This window comes from Haliotis rufescens, unplaced genomic scaffold (genome assembly GCF_023055435.1).
Source record: "Haliotis rufescens isolate VD_foot unplaced genomic scaffold, xgHalRufe1.0.p SCAF_8, whole genome shotgun sequence".
Taxonomy (NCBI): Eukaryota; Metazoa; Mollusca; class Gastropoda; order Lepetellida; family Haliotidae; genus Haliotis; species Haliotis rufescens.
The window spans coordinates 40,814,300-40,833,935 of NW_025964372.1; the positions used below are offsets into that span (position 1 = coordinate 40,814,300).

General features: G+C 43.4%; 1 protein-coding gene across 1 annotated transcript; it reads left to right on the forward strand.

Annotated features, from left to right (window-relative positions):
* The first annotated feature begins 955 nt into the window (after positions 1–955).
* On the forward strand, positions 956–17,585 carry LOC124151079. The gene is made up of 11 exons (XM_048389150.1): positions 956–974; positions 2,220–2,303; positions 5,084–5,273; positions 5,632–5,761; positions 7,054–7,152; positions 8,359–8,547; positions 10,211–10,368; positions 11,057–11,300; positions 12,101–12,197; positions 12,618–12,900; positions 14,801–17,585. Exons 2-11 carry the CDS (start codon positions 2,290–2,292, stop codon positions 15,092–15,094), a joined length of 1,698 nt encoding a protein of 565 aa, XP_048245107.1. The 5' UTR covers positions 956–974; positions 2,220–2,289; the 3' UTR covers positions 15,095–17,585.
* The last annotated feature ends 2,051 nt before the right edge of the window (positions 17,586–19,636 follow it).

A 19,636-nucleotide genomic window follows, 5' to 3' on the forward strand; every position in this document is an offset into this window, starting at 1 on the left:
GTGCGTGCGTGGTTGCTTGTACTAGTCCGGACGAATGCCGATTTTATAGTGCTAGCCCACTAGATACCATGCCGCAGTTTAACATGAATACCCACTCACATAGTATACAGACTCCGAACTGACCAGTTCTTGTTTAGGCCCCTTAATGCCGAGCGTAAGGCAGGGTAACAACAAATACCATCTTTCAACGTATTTTGGTATGACGCGACCGAGGATCGAACACCGGACCTTCCGCTCTCATCTTGTGAGGCATCTATTGGAGGTGCCGAGGATTGTGTTGTTTGTCGTACGCGATTTTTGATTGGTTGGTCAGGGTCTCTGACTTGTCTTGATTGTATGTATTCGCACCCACTTACAATACCCCTGATGAAAATATAGAACACTCAGTCATTTGGCAGATTCTATTATAACAGGCCGCCGTGATATAGTTGGAATATTGCACAGCCCACAAAACAAACAATGCAAAAAATAAAAGCGACAAAACCCTTTCCATATTCATAAGGAATCTGCTTAAAGCTGATTCCAAATCGGACTATATCAACAGCATAATTATGATACAAGATGTTTGCGAAAAGATGAGCCTTTGCTGCCCCGTTGGTGCACGCGTCTCAAACACATGTAAACACACTCTACAATGAAACACCTTTAATGTAGCTTGTTGTATTGTATGACTAATGTACATGTACGATGGAACCTAGATTGTAGGATATATCTAGAGTGCAGTGTCATACAAGCCTACAAAGTGTTACAGAGCTCTTATCATTGACTTCACACTGCATGACGTTGCATGATAGAGCGAGATGTCAGATGAACACGAAACCCATCACGGAAAACACAATACGCTTGTCTCCTGTAGCGTCTCCACAGCGTCACCCAGAAGACATCGTGTGTGTAAAGCATGGCAGGACGCCGTCAGACCTAGAGCAAATCTACTCCAAGACCGTCAGACCTAGAGCAAATCTACTCCAAGATAAGTATGTTGCTGTAGTATCGAGAAACATTGAGGGAGTGTTTGTTTCAAGGCTACTTAAGGCTGTTTTGTTGCGTGTATCTTGTTTGAAAAAATATATTTGTGGTTGTTTTTTTAAACAGATATATTTTGTTGGTTTGTTGTTTAATCCGATCCGAATGGTCTCCTCGTCTTCTCATAGGTTCCTGAGGATCAATTCTAACCTATTACCTGCTTGAACCCGTGACCGAAAATAGTGATGAAAATAGGAACACATGTCCATAATGGTTAAATCATATAATTGATGTGGGGTAGCCTAGTGGTTAAAGGACCCGTGAAGAATAGTCTTCAGCACCCCATGCTTGCTGTAAAAGGCGACTATGCTTGTCGTAAGAGGCGACTAACGGGATCGGGTGGTCAGGCTCGCTGACTTGGTTGATACATGTCATCGTATCCCAATTGCGTGGATCGATGCGTATGATGTCAATCACTGGATTGTCTGGTCCAGGCTCGATTAGACCCGTGAAGATTCCGGGGTAGAAAAGGTCTTCAGCAACCCATGCTTGCCGTAAAAGGTGACTATACTTGTCGTAAAAGGCGACTAACGGGATCGGGTGGTCAGGCTCGCTGACTTGGTTGATACATGTCATCGTATCCCAATTGCGTGGATGGATGCTCATGATATTAATCACTGGATTGTCTGGTCCAGACTCGATTATTTACAGACCGCCGTCATATAGCTGGAATATTGCTGAGTGCGGCGTTAAACAACAAACCAAACAAACCCCTAATGATGAAACGATAGCGCACATTCTGATATTACCCAATCAGCTTGTAGGCCTAGCCGGCCGTGCTAATTAAACCACGGCTCATCCTTGGCGCTTTTAAATTCGTTTGGCGTGTCACAAAATTAATACAGACCTTAAAATATGTACTTTTAATGAAGCACAACAGCGCTAGGTTTAAATTGTCACATTGTTTTATAGCTAACGTATTGTACATATAACTGGCTACATAATGATAAAAGAAATCTTACTTTTCATTATCCTTGCACTTTAAGCTGTGTCACAGCGGTCTTACAAATGTCGACATATATACGTTACAAACACTACACCTAGGCCTGGTGTACCCGCCAAGGTCCTTTCAGAACGGGTATACAAAAGGTGTAACTGGGGTAGGTTCAAGGCAGGACAATCACCCATGCATGCAACACAGCCTTACGACGTGTAGGCATGATGCGTTGGTTAGATCTTCCGCTCTGATTTCCTAGGGATTTGGTGGCGCAGTAGTTACTTCAGCCCTGTCACTTCAACATACCTCCTCGCACAGCGGGCCTGAAGATGACGTTGTTAAGGTAAGACGACGTATGTAATGTCTACATGAAACTACGAGAAGTCCCATTGTCAGATTGATTACGACTGGAATAGTGTTATTTATATGTCGTTTTGTTTGCTGACTGAATAGTTGAATAGTTGAACTTTACAATGGAGATACCTTATGTTACATTGTCGTTATGTCGGTCTCTACCTATTTATAAACCTCCGAGGTGGTTGTGTAATCCCGTGAGGTTTTTTTAAATGGTTGAATTTCCCCAAAGAGCGCATTAGTTTAAATGTAATATCTTGCAGTCGGGTTTAGAATGATTGAAAACCCACCTATGAGGGCTTACAATGATTTATTGTAAACCCTCCAACAAGGGTTACAATCATTGGAAACCCTCCTATCGGTAGTACTAATACTTCTATACTTATAAATTTGTTCTTATTGTTTCAAACGTCCATTGTTCTAAAATCGAAGGCAATAAATGAAAGTTTTTATTATGGTAACGGGAATCGAACCTGCAGCCTCACATATTGTATCTAGTTTTGAAAGCCACTGATTTCCCACTGAGCCATCGGGGCAGGTGTTGAAAAGGTGTTGAATTTCACATGTCATGAATCCAGTTGGTTCATGCTGCTCGTGGATTTTCTCTCGCACGCATTGATTGAATTCCTTTATAGCGCGACACGCTGTATTGTTTCACTATAAGGTATCTCGATCTTTTCTTAGTTTTTCTGGTATTTCTTGCATTTAGACGGTTCATACGTTGAATAAAACACGACTCGTCGGTTTTGGTTTAAAATGTAAAAAAACCCGACCAGCAAAGTTATCTATATCACGAGTCACTTTATAAGTTGGACAAACCACTTGTGGTTACTTGAGACTGTAAACCATGACAGTTGGGAACATTCCGTGGGGGCCGCAAACCTCCTGTCAGTATCTCATTTACATAACCTGGTGTTGCCTTATAGTAATATCACCGTCTATCTATAGCCTGATGTTACTCTGTAGTAACATCAGCACCTAACTATATATAACCTGACCCGTGAAGATACCGGGGTAGAATAGGTCTTCAGCAACCAATGCTTGCCGTAAAAGGCGACTATACTTGTCGTAAAAGGAGACTAACGGGATCGGGTGGTCAGGCTCGCTGATTTGGTTGATGCATGTCATCGATCCCAATTGCATGGATCGATGCTCATGATATTAATCACTGGATTGTCTGGTCCAGACTCGATTTTTTACAGACCGCCGTCATATAGCTGGAATATTGCTGAGTGCGGCGTAAAACAACAAACAAACAAACCAACCAACCAACCAATATATAACCTGATGTTGCTCTATAGTAACATCAGCTCCTACCTATATATAACGTGATGTGGATCTATAGTGACATCAGCGCCTACATAGATGTAGCCTTATGGTGCTCTATAGTAACAACATCGCCTACTTATTTATAACCTGACGTGACTCTACAGGTACATCAGCGTCTAATTATATAACCTGATGTTGCTCTGTAGTAATATCAGCGCCTACCTACACATAACCTGACACTGCTCTGTATTAACTTTTTGTTTGTTTGTTTGTTGTTTAACGCAGCACTCAGCAATATTCCAGCTCTATGACGGCGGTCTGTAAATAATCGAGACTGGACCAGACAATCCAGTGATTAATATCATGAACATAGATCCACGCAATTGGGATCGATGACATGTATCAACCAAGTCAGCGAGCCTGACCAACCGATCCCGTTAGTAGCCTCTTACGACAAGCATAGTCGCCTTTTACGGCAAGCATGAGTAGCTGAAGACCTATTCTACCCCGGATCTTCACGGGTCGCTCTGTATAGGAATGGCTCTGTATTTACATCAGAGCCTACCTATATGACATGTATTCCGCTATAACCTAAGGGATTATACATATACCCTGATTATACATACCGCTGATGAGACATAGTCCCCCTCGCAAATATAACGGTGAGCGCTGACATGTCCATAGGGTTACGAGACGAGCGCCTGTGGTGTAGAATTGTAATCGCATTCACATCATACCAGTAAACTGGCACGGTGAGGGATATCCATGTACGTCAATCTTCCCTATCCAGACAACACAGTGAGGTAATGTGCTCCCTTATCGTCATTCGCTCTGTCCGATAAGTGCACTGACCTCAGTAGCTCTACTCAATGACCTGGTAGATTGAACCATCACCCGACGGCGTTGATCTTTATCACACACAGATATGCTTGGCGTAAGATGGGACTATATGGATCCAGGGTCGGTCACCTGCTTGACTGCGCATCTCCTAACCCGACATTGTCGACATTGCGAGAAAATCCTTGCCATATTCATAAAAAATAATTGCTAAAAGCTGAGTCGATTGTACGATTCCGACCATATCATGAGCACGTGGTTATGAATCACAATGGTGATGATACCAGGTGTTCGAGAAAAGGTGAGCGTACCATGTCCATCGGTAACACCCGTCAGAAATACATGCAAAGGCAAGTCAATTCTTTACCCGAAACAACACGGGAACAAATGGTCACGAGACAAGGTCTACATCTGTATTACGCAGATATACCGCTACGTATCGGTGCAAATCAACTCAACAAAACCAAATCACACCAAATCAACAAAACACAGTCGACCCAATGCAATCCATGTGTAACTTTATAGACAGTAATTCAATAGTTTGGAATTTGCGTTCACGCCAAAGAGAAAAGCGTGTTCATCCATGTTCTTTCAAAGCTTGGGAAACACATTGTGCTGTCGCTGTGTTAGTATCGTGTTACGGTTGATGTTCTAATATTTCAGGTGCGTCTGTGTACTACTGGTCGTGCATGCTTGTACTGGGTACCTGTTCTTCCAAGACAGAATACCAAATGGCGACAGTGTCCCCCACCCATGCAAACCCAACTACATATGGAAAGGTGTCGGCCATATGAGAGCGGTGGGGGGAGGGTTGAAAAATCCATTTGGTCTCGACTTTGCACGTTACAAGCAGGTAAGTTTTTATGTACTGTAAATCATCAAATTTATGCGTCCACAAATGAATGCGATGATTGACTCCTCTAACATGTGTTATAAAATTATACGAGACATTTTACTCCATGATGAAATATGGGTTAGTAGCAGCTGGATCAAATATCAAGTCCTTTCCTAATATTCTCCCGCTTTACGTGTGCTATTCAATGGAATTATTAGCAATTTTCGCATGAATTTCAATTTACATCAATGAATGACATCGTGCGTCCCTCAAAGCTGTATACACGTAAAATTAATTATTAAATATGTGATACTTGGCACTCGTACATGAGACTGTTTCAAGTAATATTAACAGGTGCGTGTCTTGACCTTTTCAGTGGACGCCTGAACTGTGCATGATGGACTCGGACGGAGATGGTTTGACCAATGGTCAAGAGTTAGGTGATCCAGATTGCACGTGGAAAGAAGGGTCCTTTCCGAAACGGACTACAATGCTAACCCATCCAGGTACGTAAACTGTTTGGTTGGTTTGCTGTTTAACGCCGCACTCAGCAATATTCCAGCTCTATGACGGCGGTCTGTAAATAATCGAGTCTGGACGAGACAACCATGGAGCATTATTACACATGTTGTATAGTACAACAATACACTGACTGTTACACACACACTGTACGGCCCCTTACTGATGTGAATAATAAGCAATTTCAGACTAAATGCTCTATGGTCCCCATGACATCTTAATAACATGCATCATGCTATTACGCAATAATATCATTCAAAGAACTTTATCGTGTATCTGCACTGAAAGTGCCATTTGTCAGTCTTGTATAGGCTCGTGAAGATCCGGGTAAGAATAGGTCTTCAGCAACACGTTTGCCGTAGAAGGCGTCCATGCTTGTCGTTAGAGGCGACAAACGGGTTCGGATGGTCAGGCTTGCTGACTTGGTTGATTATGTCATTGTATTCCGTATGTTATATATGGACACATCTTCGAGCTTCTCACAGTGGCTTAACAAAGTTAATTTCAAAGCACCTTTTAAACCAAACTCACGATTTCTCTTAGCAATCAGTTCTTGTAGTCCTCTTGATTTTTTTGTTTTGCAAAGTTTTCATCTTGCACCGAGAACTGGACCTACCTTCAAATAGCCATCAATGCATAATCCATTTTCCAAGCATTATTTGTACATCCAATAACATAGCTCTTCAGCAACCCATGCATGCCGTAAAAGGCGACTTTTCTAACGTAAGAGGCGACTAACGGGTTCTGATGGTCAGGCTCACTGAGTTTGTTGATGTATGTCATCGTATCCTAATTGCGTAGATCGATGCTCATGATGTCAATCACTGGACTGTCTGGTCAGACCGTTTGAGTTTTCATACTTATATTATCTTTTTACCAGTTGCAATATTTTGTACGCACATATGATACACTGGGTTTTACTGGGTCTCCAAAGGGCGGTCTGGTAGCCCAGTGGTTAAAGTGTTCGCTCGTCACGCCGAAGGACCGGGTTCGATTCCCGACATTGGCACAATGTGTGAAGCTCATTTCTGGTGTCCCCCGCCGTGATATTGCTGGAATATTGCTAAAAGTGGTGTAAAACCGTACTCACTCACACACTCACTGTCTCCAAAGATAGTTCAGCAGGCTTGACTAATGGCCAGCTGCAGGGTGCCGTTGTACAAAACAACCTTAGCGCTACGCCTGTGGTTAGTCTATGTTAAGGTATGGGACTTACGATCACATTAGCTGAAAAAATCACTTTGTACTTTGTACAACCATACCCTGATCTGTTCTACAGGTATATGCGACCCCTGGGGAAGCGAGAAATGTGCAGCGGAAAACGCCAAGGTGGACTGTTCCACGGGGGAGTTCATCTGCGACGCCATTCAGAGCCCAGGTGAGTTCATTAATCAGAGCCCAGGTGAGTTCATTAATCAGAGCCCAGGTGAGTTCATTAAGCATCCGGGCGCACGGGTGGCCCAGTCGTCTAAGGAGCCGCGATTCGCTGTGCAGAGTTGCGTCCCTTGGTAACGCCAGAAACCTATTATTGTGGGTTCGAATCCCGTTTCGCCCCGATTATGTTTCTAGGTTTGTCAGCACCATACCCGTGCTCGTGGGTTTCACCGAAGTGGTAAACGTCTGAGACCTGCATCACTTCGGGCTTTCCTCCCACATTAAGCTGACACGCCGTGATATAACTGGACTACTGTTAAAAGCGGCGTAAAACTAACTCACTCATTAAGCATCCAAATACTGACAGGTGAAACACTCGCACTAAAATATGAGGTGATAATTTCAGGATATCATAAGAGTCCCGTTAATGTGTGTGGAGATTCAATTTCAGAATACATCCCATATACAGCATGCTTGATGCGGACCAGGTGTTCAGGCAACCATCAAAACTTTTTTTAATATTATTTTCCAGGCAAGAAGGCCGATGAGTACAAGGGGGAGATCACGTTATCTTACTTATAATAGTTGAGGGGCGGTCGGGTAGCCTAGTGGTTAAAGCGTTCGCTCGTCACGCTGAAGACCCGGGTTCGATTCCCGACATGGGTAGAATGTGTGAAGCCCATTTCTGGTGTCCCCCGCCGTGATATTGCTAGAATATTGCTAAAAGCGGCGTAAAACCATACTCACTCACTCACTCACTTATAATAGTTTTGTTGGATGATTATCATGTACTTAAGTGAGTGTATTTGGGATACGATACTTCTTAAGCCAATGCCATATGCATCTTTTACAGAATACTATTAGATATGATACTGGCCATTTTCACTAAGAACAATGGCAGAGGGCAATTGCCAATCCCTGAATGTTTCCGTGTCTTATATTTCTTTCACCCTTGAAGATCCGGGTTAGAATACGTCCTCAGCAACCCATGCTTTTCGTAAGAGGCGACTAACTGGATCGGGCGGTCAGGCTCGCTGACATGGTTGATGCATGTCATCGTATCCTAATTGCGTGGATCGTTGCTCATAATATCTATCACTGGATTGTCTGGTCTAGACTGGATTATTTACAGACCACTGTCATATAGCTGGAATATTGATGCGTGCGGCGTTAAACAAAAAAACAAACAAAACAATTATATTTCTTTCAGACGTGTTCAACGTCACGCTGAGATTTCCACCCACCAAAGTCCCATCTGACGACAGTAGCTTGTTTTGTATGACGTTCGATCTGGACATGTTGGATTTGAGTGAGGAATATCATCTGGTTGCATTCAAGCCCTTCATCGATAACGCCTATGTGATGCATCACACCGTACTGAACGGATGCGGGCCCTATGGTAAGGTTGGACTTCATTGCCTTCACTGGAAGCTAGGCTCTGGGAATTGACAGTCCTAGAAAGTCATAAATACCACGTTCTCTTCCTACTCAAATATATAAGACCCGTGAAGATTCCGGGGAAGAATAGGTCTTCAGCAACCCATACTTGCCGTAAAAGGTGACTCTGCTTGTCGTAAAAGGCGACTAACGGGATCGGGTGGTCAGGCTCGCTGACTTGGTTGATGCAGGTCATCGATCCCAATTGCGTGGATCGATGCTCATGATATTAATCACTGGATTGTCTGGTCCAGACTCGATTATTTACATACCGCCGTCATATAGCTGGAATATTGCTGAGTGCGGCGTTAAACAACAAACAAACAATCACATGTAACGTGGAATCTGTGGTCCAGCTCACCGAGAATGTGGTTTCCGGCAATGCGTACTGTTAATGTAGAACCTTCTCGCGCCTCGCAGGCCCCTTTGGACGAATACTTTCTATGAAGCTGAGAATGCATGATATTTAATGTTCATTTATCCGACGACCGAGGTGTTAACTGTACGCGGTTTCAGCATGCACTGTGTGGACTGGTATGCATCTAAATGCCCAGCACTTGAATTGTTACACATTAATTATCATTTTCACTGAAATACAATGTCAATACGGGTTTGTGCCCACTATTTAATTACCCGTGAATAGATATGGACGCGGTGCAATGTATATTTTTTTACCAAAGAATGAAGCCAGTGAGACCCAATGAAGCCAATTTACATCGCACACGACCCGTGAAGATCCGGGGTAGAATAGGTCTTCAGCAACCCATGCTTGCCATAAAAGGCGACTATGCTTGTCGTAAAAGGCGACTAACGGGATCGGGTGGTCAGGCTCGCTGACTTGGTTGATGCAGGTCATCGATCCCAATTGGGTGGATCGATGCTCATGATATCAATCACTGGATTGTCTGGTCCAGACTCGATTATTTTACAGACCGCCGTCATATAGTTGTAATATTGCTGAGTGCGGCGTAAAAAAACAACCCAACCAACCAACATCGCACACACGGCAATACATCTCCTGCTACACGTGCTACAGTTATGCAGCCATCTACTCTAAACCCGATTCGCACCAAATTCTGGGCACATTTGACTTCAATGAGTTATACGGGGGGCACGGGGGGCACGGGGGGCCCAGTCCTCTAAGGCGGCGCGATTCGCTGTGCTGAGTTGCGTTCCTTGGAACGCCAGAAGCCTATGATTGTGGGTTCGAATCCCGGTTCGCCCCGAATATGTTTCTAGGTTTGTCAGCACCATACCCGTGCTCGTGGGTTTCAGCGAAGTGCTAAAGGTCTGAGACCTGCATCACATCGGGCTTTCCTCCCACATTAAGCTGACACGCTAATATAACTGTTATAATGTTAAAAGCGGCGTTAAACCCAACTCACTCACTCACTCACTCAATGAGTTATACACGGTCTGTTTTGTTGCTTTGCTTAAAACAGACACGCGTCAAATGCTTTGTCCCTATTTATTCACTGGTGAACGTAGAGGATACACACCCTGAAGTATTGACGATTTTGACGCATAGTTTACAAACTGGTTTAAGTTTCATTTTTATGTTTTTTTTATGTTCTGATTCACATGTATGAAATTTCTTCAACTCATAATTTTTATGTTCTCAACAGCCGCACCTGTAGCTAAACCCGAGATGTGCAATATGCCTGGCGCACAGTGTCAGCAGTACCTGGCTATTTGGTCGTTGGGGATCACGGGAGATTGTGTACACAAGGATGCAGGGTTTAAGATTGGAGGACCAAATGGAATAAAAAAACTAACTATGCAGGTACAGTGAATGTCATATATGGACACGTCTTCGAACGTCACACAGTGGCTTAAAATTAATTTCAAAGCAGCTATAAACCAAACTCACGCTTTCTTCTAACAATCAGTTCTTGTAGTCTTCTTGATTATTTTGTTTTGCAAAGTTTTCATCTTGCACCGAGAACTGGACCTACCTTCAAATAACCATCAATGCATAATCCATTTTCCGAGCATTATTTGTACATCCAACAACATAGGTCTTCAGCAACCCATGCTTGCCGTAAAAGGCGACTATGCTTGTCGTAAGAGTGACTTGGTTGATGCATGTCATCGTATCCCAATTGCGCGGATCGATGCTCATGATGTCAATCACTGGATTGTTTGGTCCTCACTCGATTATTTACAAGCCGCCGTCATATAGCTGGGATATTGCTGAGTGCGGGGTTAACCCACAAACAGGGGTGGTCGGGTAGCCTTGAGGTTAAAGCTTTCGCTCGTCACGCCGAAGACCCGGGTTCGATTCCCGACATGGGTACAATGTGTGAAGCCCATTTCCGGTGTCCCCCGCCGTGATATTGCTGAAATATTGCTAAAAGCGACGTAAAACCATACTCACTCACCCAGTAAACCTCAAACAAACAAAAACAAATCTAATAACGGAATTTCGAATCCTGGAACAAACAAATAAAATCCACTCAATCTTTTCCCAGCACCACTGGCTCAACCCAGAGCTACGATCAGACTACGTGGACTCCTCAGGTATGACGCTGTACCTGACCAGGAAGATGAGGAAGTACAATGCTGGTTACGTCCACACGGGGGAGATCCACCTCAACATCCCCCCGGGCCAAACTAGACACGTGACCAAATCCACCTGCTCCTCGGCGTGCACCAAGAAGATCATCAAGACTCCCGTGTACTTAATGACGGGCCGAAACCATATGCATTACGTCGGTAGGCGTTGTCATCTATGCCAGGCACCTTTTGGTTGGTTGGTTGGTTTGCTGTTTAACGCCGCACTCAGCAATTTTTCAGCTATATGACGGCGGTCTGTAAATAATTGAATCTGGTCCAGATTAATATCATGAGAATAGATCCACGCAATTGGGATCGATGACATGCATCAACCAAGTCAGCGAGCCTGACCACCCGATCCCGTTACTCGCCTTTTACAAGTATGGGTTGCTGAAGACCTTTTCTACCCCGGAATCTTCACGGGTCCCAGGCACCTTCTAGCAAAGAGTCAATAATACGTTTGTAGAATTAACGAAGGCGGTCATATTGGTTTTTATTACCCACGTGGTGAAGATACAGGTGGTAAGATACGTGTCCTCTGTCACACCGGGACTACTTTTTTCATTCATAAAAAATCGCGAGACGTTATTCATTTTGCAACTACAAGGCAGAACTGAAGACATTAATGAGAACGAGAGATATTAACAAACACTTTATTAAACCAAACCAAATAGTCACACGCATCAAATTCGGTTTGCATTATATATAAGTTACGCATAGAGCTTCTACAGACATTACATAATCGAGCTATAACCATTTACAATGTACGACTACCGATCAATAGAGCGAGGGTCCCCTGAGCCTGACGCACCCGACTACTCTCGCAACTCTCAATTTGATGCTGGGGTGCTGGTCTTATGTTATCAGCGGTAGGTTTCCGTGGGCATTTACTGATGAATATTGCCTCAACTGTGCGTATCTAGTGAAATATTCCACCTATCACGTGATTGTGTCTACAGGTTATGCTGGAAGAGTTGAGCACTTTCGGAATGGAGAGAAAATCGGCGTCCTCACTCCTGACGAGGTGTACAGTTACAGCAATCCTCATGTTTATGAGTAAGTAATTATTTGACTGGTTGGTTGTTTTGCTGTTTAACGCCGCACTCAGCAATATTCCAGCTATATGGCGGCGGTCTGTAAATAATCGAATCTGGACAGACAATCCAGTGATTGACACCACGAGCATCGATCTATGCAATAGGGATACGATGACATGCATCAACCAAGTCAGCGAGCCTGACCACCCGATCCCGTTAGTCGCCTCTAACGACAAACTTAGTCGCCTTTTACGGCAAGCATTGGTTGCTGAAGACCTTTTCTATCCTGGTCCTAGTAGGTACGAATCCAACGTTACTCGGTATACCCATGCTCCTTAATTTAACCAAAGTAGTAATGATGTAAGACTTGCATCACTTCAGGCTTTCCTCCTACTGCATGGTGACTGAATCTGAAATGATTTTAACGTTTAACTCACAGATATAAACAGCCTTATGAACTCTTGCCTGGAGACGTCCTTGAAACTACGTGTGTCCATAGAACAACATCAAGGTCTACGACGACCTTGTTTGGAGACGCTGCCTACGACGAAATGTGTCTTGGGGTATTCACATTCTTCCCAGCAGAGAGTATCACCCACGACTCCTGTTACACGTGGAAGGACTTGGAGCTGTGCTATGTGGAGAATGCAGCCATCCACGGCTGCGAGTACACCATGATCTTCAACGCCACACACCCAACCAGGAAGTCACTCCTGGCAAAGGTAAAGTTTGTTTGTTGTTTAACGCCGCACTCTGCAATATTCCAGCTATATGACGGTGGTCTGTAAATGATAGTCTGGACCAGTGATTGACATCATGAGCATCGATCCACGTAATTTGTGACAATTTAAACCTAGCGCTGTTGTGCTTCATTAAAAGTACATATTTTAAGGTCTGTATTAATTTTGTGACACGCCAAACGAATTTTAAAGCGCCAAGGATGAGCCGTGGTTTAATTAGCACGGCCGGCTAGGCCTACAAGCTGATTGGGTAATATCACCACCAGCTAGGTACAGAATGTGCGCTATCATTTCATCATTAGTGGTTTGTTGTTTAACGCCGCACTCAGCAATATTCCAGCTATATTACGGCGGTCTGTAAATAATCGAGTCTGGACCAGACAATCCAGTGATTAATATCATGAGCATCCATCCACGCAATTGGGAAAGATGACATGCATCAAGCAAGTCAGCGAGCCTGACCACCCGATCCCGTTAGTCGCCTTTTACGGCAAGCATGGGTTGCTGAAGACCTATTCTACCTCGGATCTTCACGGGTCGGCAAAGGTTAAGCAATCTTCACTGTCCATTGTACGTTTCCGGCTTTATCATAAGAACATGTATATCAGTAAAAGCGACTAACGGGATTGGGTGGTCAGGCTCGATGACTTGCTTGATGCATGTCATCGTATCCTAATTGCGTGGATCGATGCTCATAATATCTACCACTGGATTGTCTGGTCCAGACTCGATTATTTACAGACCGCCGCCATGTAGCTGGAATATTGCTGAGTGCGGCGTTAAACAACAAGCCCACATTTCCTTTTGGTAAATTGTCTACAAACTGGGTGTCTAACATATGGTGTCTCACACAAGGTACTCGACAAATTATACAGTCACACTATAAATTTGACTTTGCAACCGCTACTCATAGACCATATATCAGTATGTGGTCTTTGAACTACTATAAATATACCCAATTCCTCATATACATGTAGGTCTTCCGGAAGGTCGGGTGTTCGTGCAATAATCTTGAACGCGACGATACACCCGTTTCACCTCACCGACCTATGGGTCTTCCCTCATTGGACAGCCTCTGTGGTCTGGTGGTAGATGTCCGCCCATAGAGCTGAAGATTCGGGGTTCTATCCCCGGCCACGTCATATCAAAAGATGTTTAAAGATGGTACTTGTTGTTACCCTGTATAGCGCTCGGCATTAAGGGGCTAAAACAAGGACTGGTCGGGTCAGTCACAGTATACTGTGTCCGAGTGGGGTATTCATGTTAAGCTGCGGCATGGAATGTCAGTAGGCCGGCACAATAAATCGGCATCAGTCCGGACTGGTACAAGCAGCCCCAAACACACGTGCATGTACGTCTCTATATAGGGGCAATTAAGCTGGACGCGACGTTAAACCCCATTTCACCTCACTTCACCCTCCCTTATTGCATTATGCTTTTCCCGATACGATTTCAATAAAGAATTTGGTCTTCAGCAACCCTTGCTTGCCGTAAAAGGCGACTATGCTTGTCGTCAGGCTCGCTGACTTGGTTGATGCATGTCATCGATCCCAATTGCGTGGATGGATGGATGCTCATGATAGTAATCACTGGATTGTCTGGTCCAGACTCGATTATTTACAGACCGCCGTCATTAGCTGGAATATTGCTGAGTGCGGCGCTAAACAAATAACCATCCAACCAACCAATTTCATGGATCGATGCTCATGATATCAATCACTGGATTGTCTGGTCCAGATTCGATTATTTACAGACCGCCGTCATATAGCTGGAATATTGCTGAGTGCAGCGTTAAACAACAAACCAACCAAACCAATCAAATTATATTCTCAAAGACATGAAGAGTTGACTTCAATAATCACACCACTACAATGTGTTTCAGGTGCTCAGCAGCTGCAACTACTTTGGCGAATGTCGCAGTGAATGTCCCGCAGCTATTGCAGAGGTTAGACAGCATCCATGCTTCAACGAACAGGTTGGGCCGTACATGATGGACCTCTTGAGGGGCCTCCACCCCAACATGGACATGGTGAAATTCCTCGCAGCCATGGATTCATGCGAATGTCGCAAAGACCCCCCAGGTGTCACCGTCTTCCCGCCCACCAGCAGTGCGGAGCAATTGGGGCCAGCCATCGTTGTCACAGCTCTCCTGGCTGTCACGCTACTCGCAATTTAAACCCTGACCTCTTAAAGCAACAGTAACTGGAGCATTTGGTAGCCATGTCCGTTTTGCAGAAACAAAAGAATTATGCAGTGTATTAAGTCTCCATAAATACCCTGGACCCATACCCTAACATAACTTCGTTTCGAAAATGGAATTACCTAATCTTATATTGTCTTTCCCCTCGTTGACCCGTGAAGATCCGGGGTAGAATAAGTCTTCAGAAACCCATGCTTGCTTTAAAAGGTGACTATGCTTGTCGTAGGAGGCGACTAACGGGATTGGGTGATCAGACTCGATAACTTGGTTGAAGCATGTCATCGATCCCAATTGCGAGGATCGATGCTCATGATTTCAACCACTGAATTGTCTAGTCCCGACTCGAATATTTACAGACCGCCGTCATATAGCTGGGATATTGCGGAGTGCGGCGTAAAACAACAAACCAACCAGCCAACCAACAACTTTCCCCTCTTTGCACATAATTTCTTCAGCACATGAGTGTTCTTTGATTGACATGTTGTTCCTTCAATTCGGTCCCAAAACCAAGCTTTGCTAGCGAATGTGACCAGGGCAATTATCGTAAGGGAATGTAGATATAATACACTGGATTATCGAGGATGCATTATGTGAGAGAGTATAGTTTTACACCGCTTTTAGCAATAGTGCAGCAATATCATAATGGGATACAACAGAAATTGGCTTCACACAATGTACCCATGTTGGGAATCGAACTCGGTCCTTTGGCGTGTCGAACGAGCGCTTTAATTAATAGGCTACCCCAACGCCTCATGTGTGCACTAGAGATTGTCTAGATGAATTCCTATGAAGACAGATTTCCACATGTTGGATTGTGTGGACAATTTTGATTGAAAGATTTTTTTCCAGTAAAATTAGATGTGGAAATTTCTTTTGTGGACATATTGCCTTCATGAAAAACTAACAAACTAACCATTTCCTCCGGATGTATAATTGTCCTTTTTATCTTAATGTGTCTAGAACGCATTTAACAGGAATATATATGTACATTTCAATAGTTAGAAATGTTGCAATTATGTAATTTAACCCTCTAAAAAGCATCAATGCCAGGTATGCATACACATGTATTCAGAATTAAAGGAATCAGAGTACAGAGTACAGAGGCAAAGAATACTTGCACAAATTAGTTACTTGAAGACAAATTCTTCATATCCCCCGCCCTTTTTAATACATGTATGTCGGACTCCATAAAATCACAATATACATATTTCAGGCGATTATGCTTGTCGTAAGGCGCGATTGACGGGATCGGGTGGTCAGACTCGCTGACTTGGTTGAGGAATGCCAATGATGTCAATCACTGGATTGTCTGGTCCAGACTTCATTATTTACAGACCGCCGTCATACAGCTGGAATATTGCTGAGCGCGGCGTTAAACAACAAACAAACATATCTCTGCTAAAAGCAGATACAATTGTACGATTCAGAACGTATCATGAGCATGTGTTTATGAATTACTATCAGATTATGACGGTACCAGGTGTTACCGAAAAGGTGAGCGTACCCATTCGTGACATTCGTCACAAATACATGTAAAGGCAAGTCAATTGTTCACCTGAAAACAACCACGGGAACCCATGGTACAACAAGTCAAACTAGGGAATTGCATCGGGCATACATTTTTGTCACTGATTCGATTAATTTGGAAATGTCCTCTTAAAACGTTTTAAAAGCTTGCCTGTGGATGTCATAACCTTGATCAAACAACGTTTGAGTGAGAGTCGTATGACGTTGTTTGACATCCTCGAAGAAAGGGTCATCTATTTCTAGTTCAGGCGGTTAAATCGCTGGAAGGGAATAAGCTATAACGAAAGTCATTGTGTTAATGATTGTGGTTAATCTTTGAGACGGGGATTAGCTAGACCAAGCAAAGTATCTCCCTTTGTACGGATTTGAAAAGCATACTAAACATACCTCCAGACACAATCAAAGCTTCCAGAAAGTTGATCTTCTCAATGGAGTCCACAATTGCCAGGTGTCCTCCAAATGATGACATGCAGTTTATCCTAGCCGACCCGTGAAGATCCGGGGTAGAATAGGTCTTCAACGACCCATTCTTGCCGTAAAAGGCGACTATGAGGCGTAAGAGGCGATCGGTTGGTCAGGCTCGCTTAGTTGATGCATGTCATCGATCCCAATTACGTGGATCGATGATCATGATGTCAATCACTGGATTGTCTCTTCCAGACCTTTTTTTTACCGACCATATAGCTGGAATATTGCTGAGTGCGGCGTTAAACAACAAACAAACAAATATCAGCTTGTGAATACGAGAGCCATTATAATAAGGTTACTACGTCAATGCTTTAAAAACCTTCTCTAACATTTGTTCGTAATGGTACTTTTCAATATTCAAAATGGCACTTTTCATGTGATATAAATGTTGTTTTTCAAACTTTAATTATATTCACAACAACATAGAAAATAAATAAACTATTCATGAATAGATGCATGATTTTTCGTTTAATATTTGGTTGTTGTTTGCAATTAACAGCCCCTCATCAATACTCCAGCAATATGATGGCGGCCTGTAAATTTCGATTTGGACCAGACAAATCACTGATTGATATTATTAATAATGTCTCACTGTTTGGGTATGCTGTCACACGTTGCTATGGACCGTTTTGTATTGTTAAGACAACATGACTATTCGCATCAACGATGGGTTCGACCTGTGAAGATCCGGGATAGAACAGGTCTTCAGTCACCCATGCTTGCCGTAAAAGGCGACTATGCGACGAAGCTGATCATGAGTTGGTTTGCTGTAATTAAGGGACATTCACTCGTTATAACTTATTACAACCTGTGTGAAATTAGTTGCACGAACAGAGGTTGGATAAGGCCCGTGACGATCCGGGGTAGAATAGGTCTTCAGCAACCCATGCTTGCCGTAAAAGGCGAGTATGCTTGTCGTAAAAGGCGACTAACGGGATCGGGTGGTCAGGCTCGCTGACTTGGTTGATACATGTCATCGATCCCAATTGCGTGGATGGATGCTAATGATGTCAATCACTGGATTGTCTTTAAAGACAACAATGTCGAGCAGATATCTGAATAATTTCGACTAACTTATTTTCAGATTGATATCCATTAAACAACGTTTTGTTTTAAAAAAAATTCGTCCATTGTGAAATCCGCTTGAGGAATCGACATGTGTCTGATCAATAAGGCGTTAGAAACATCTTTCCATGTAAATTTGGGTTAGTCAGATACCACTTTATAGGGAATCTTCGTAGTCTTGGTCATTAGATTTAAAGTTACTCTTCACGAAAATCATTACAATTGTGGAATGGTCTGTTTTGTATCGTGTCTGCATTCAAGAGTTTATATCAGGCCCGCTGACTTGGTTGATACATGTCATCGATCCCAATTGTGTGGATCGATGCTCATGATATTAATCACTTGATTGTCTGGTCCAGACTCGATTATTGCTGAGTGCGGCGTAAAACAACAAACCAAACCAAATGTCATATCCAAACATACTACTAGAACATAAACAGTAATCGGCCAGATTCGTTACCTCACCTCGGATGCATGCATACGCGCCGCATAAATCCACCCAGACAACGGCCATTTAGCATATGAATGTAAAGCGTAGAACACAACAGTTACTCCTTTCCATATTAGTATAGACATCGTCACTGCTCGTCCTTAGTGTACATAATGTGTCACAAGCATGGTCCATTACCTTCAGACAGAAAATGTGTCTGTTATCATCACCAATAACATAATCATCTATATCACCACTTCGTTGTGGTTCCCAAAGGAAATTATACATGACAGCTATAAGAGATCTTTCAATATACTCTATACTTTTGAAGAACCTTTTATCAGTACGCACAGTTTGCGGGATGTACATAAAGAAACAAACCCGTGAAGATCCGGGTCAGAATAGGTCTTCAGCAACCCATGCTTGCCGTAAAAGGTGACTATGCTTGTCGTAAAATGCGACTAACGGGATCGGGTGGTCAGACTCGCTGACTTGGTTGATGCACGGTCATCGATCCCAATTGCGTGGATCAATGCTCATGCTATCAATCACTGGATTGTCTGGTCCAGACTCGATTGTTTTACAGACCGCCGTCATATAGCTGGAATATTGCTGAGTGCGGCGTTACACAACAAGCAAACAAACCCTGAGGATGATATTACCATATTTTATCCGACTGAATTAAACACTTCCTAAGTTATCTTGAATATAACATATCTTACGTGCATAACCTTGAGAGTCATCCCTTGGTCTAATAAATGAGGTGGTGGCCTAGTCGTCTAAGGCGCCGCAATTCCCTGTGTAGTGTTCAGTCACTAGGACAGAAACCTATGATCGTGGGTTCGAATCACGGTTCGCCCAAACTTCGTTTCTTAATTTGTCATATCCGTGGTCGTGGGTTTCATCAAAGTGGTAAATGTCTCTGAGACCTGTATCACTTCTGGCTTTTCTCGTACAGCTGACACGCATTGAAACCACTTAAATACAGTTCAAACTCACCCAATCATTTTAATGAATAACCAGCGGAG

Coding starts and splice junctions, on each gene's coding strand:
- LOC124151079 (XM_048389150.1), top strand. Junction 8,548..10,210: donor GAACGGATGCGGGCCCTATG/GTAAGGTTGGAC, acceptor TGTTCTCAACAG/CCGCACCTGTAGCTAAACCC. Junction 12,198..12,617: donor AGCAATCCTCATGTTTATGA/GTAAGTAATTAT, acceptor TTTAACTCACAG/ATATAAACAGCCTTATGAAC.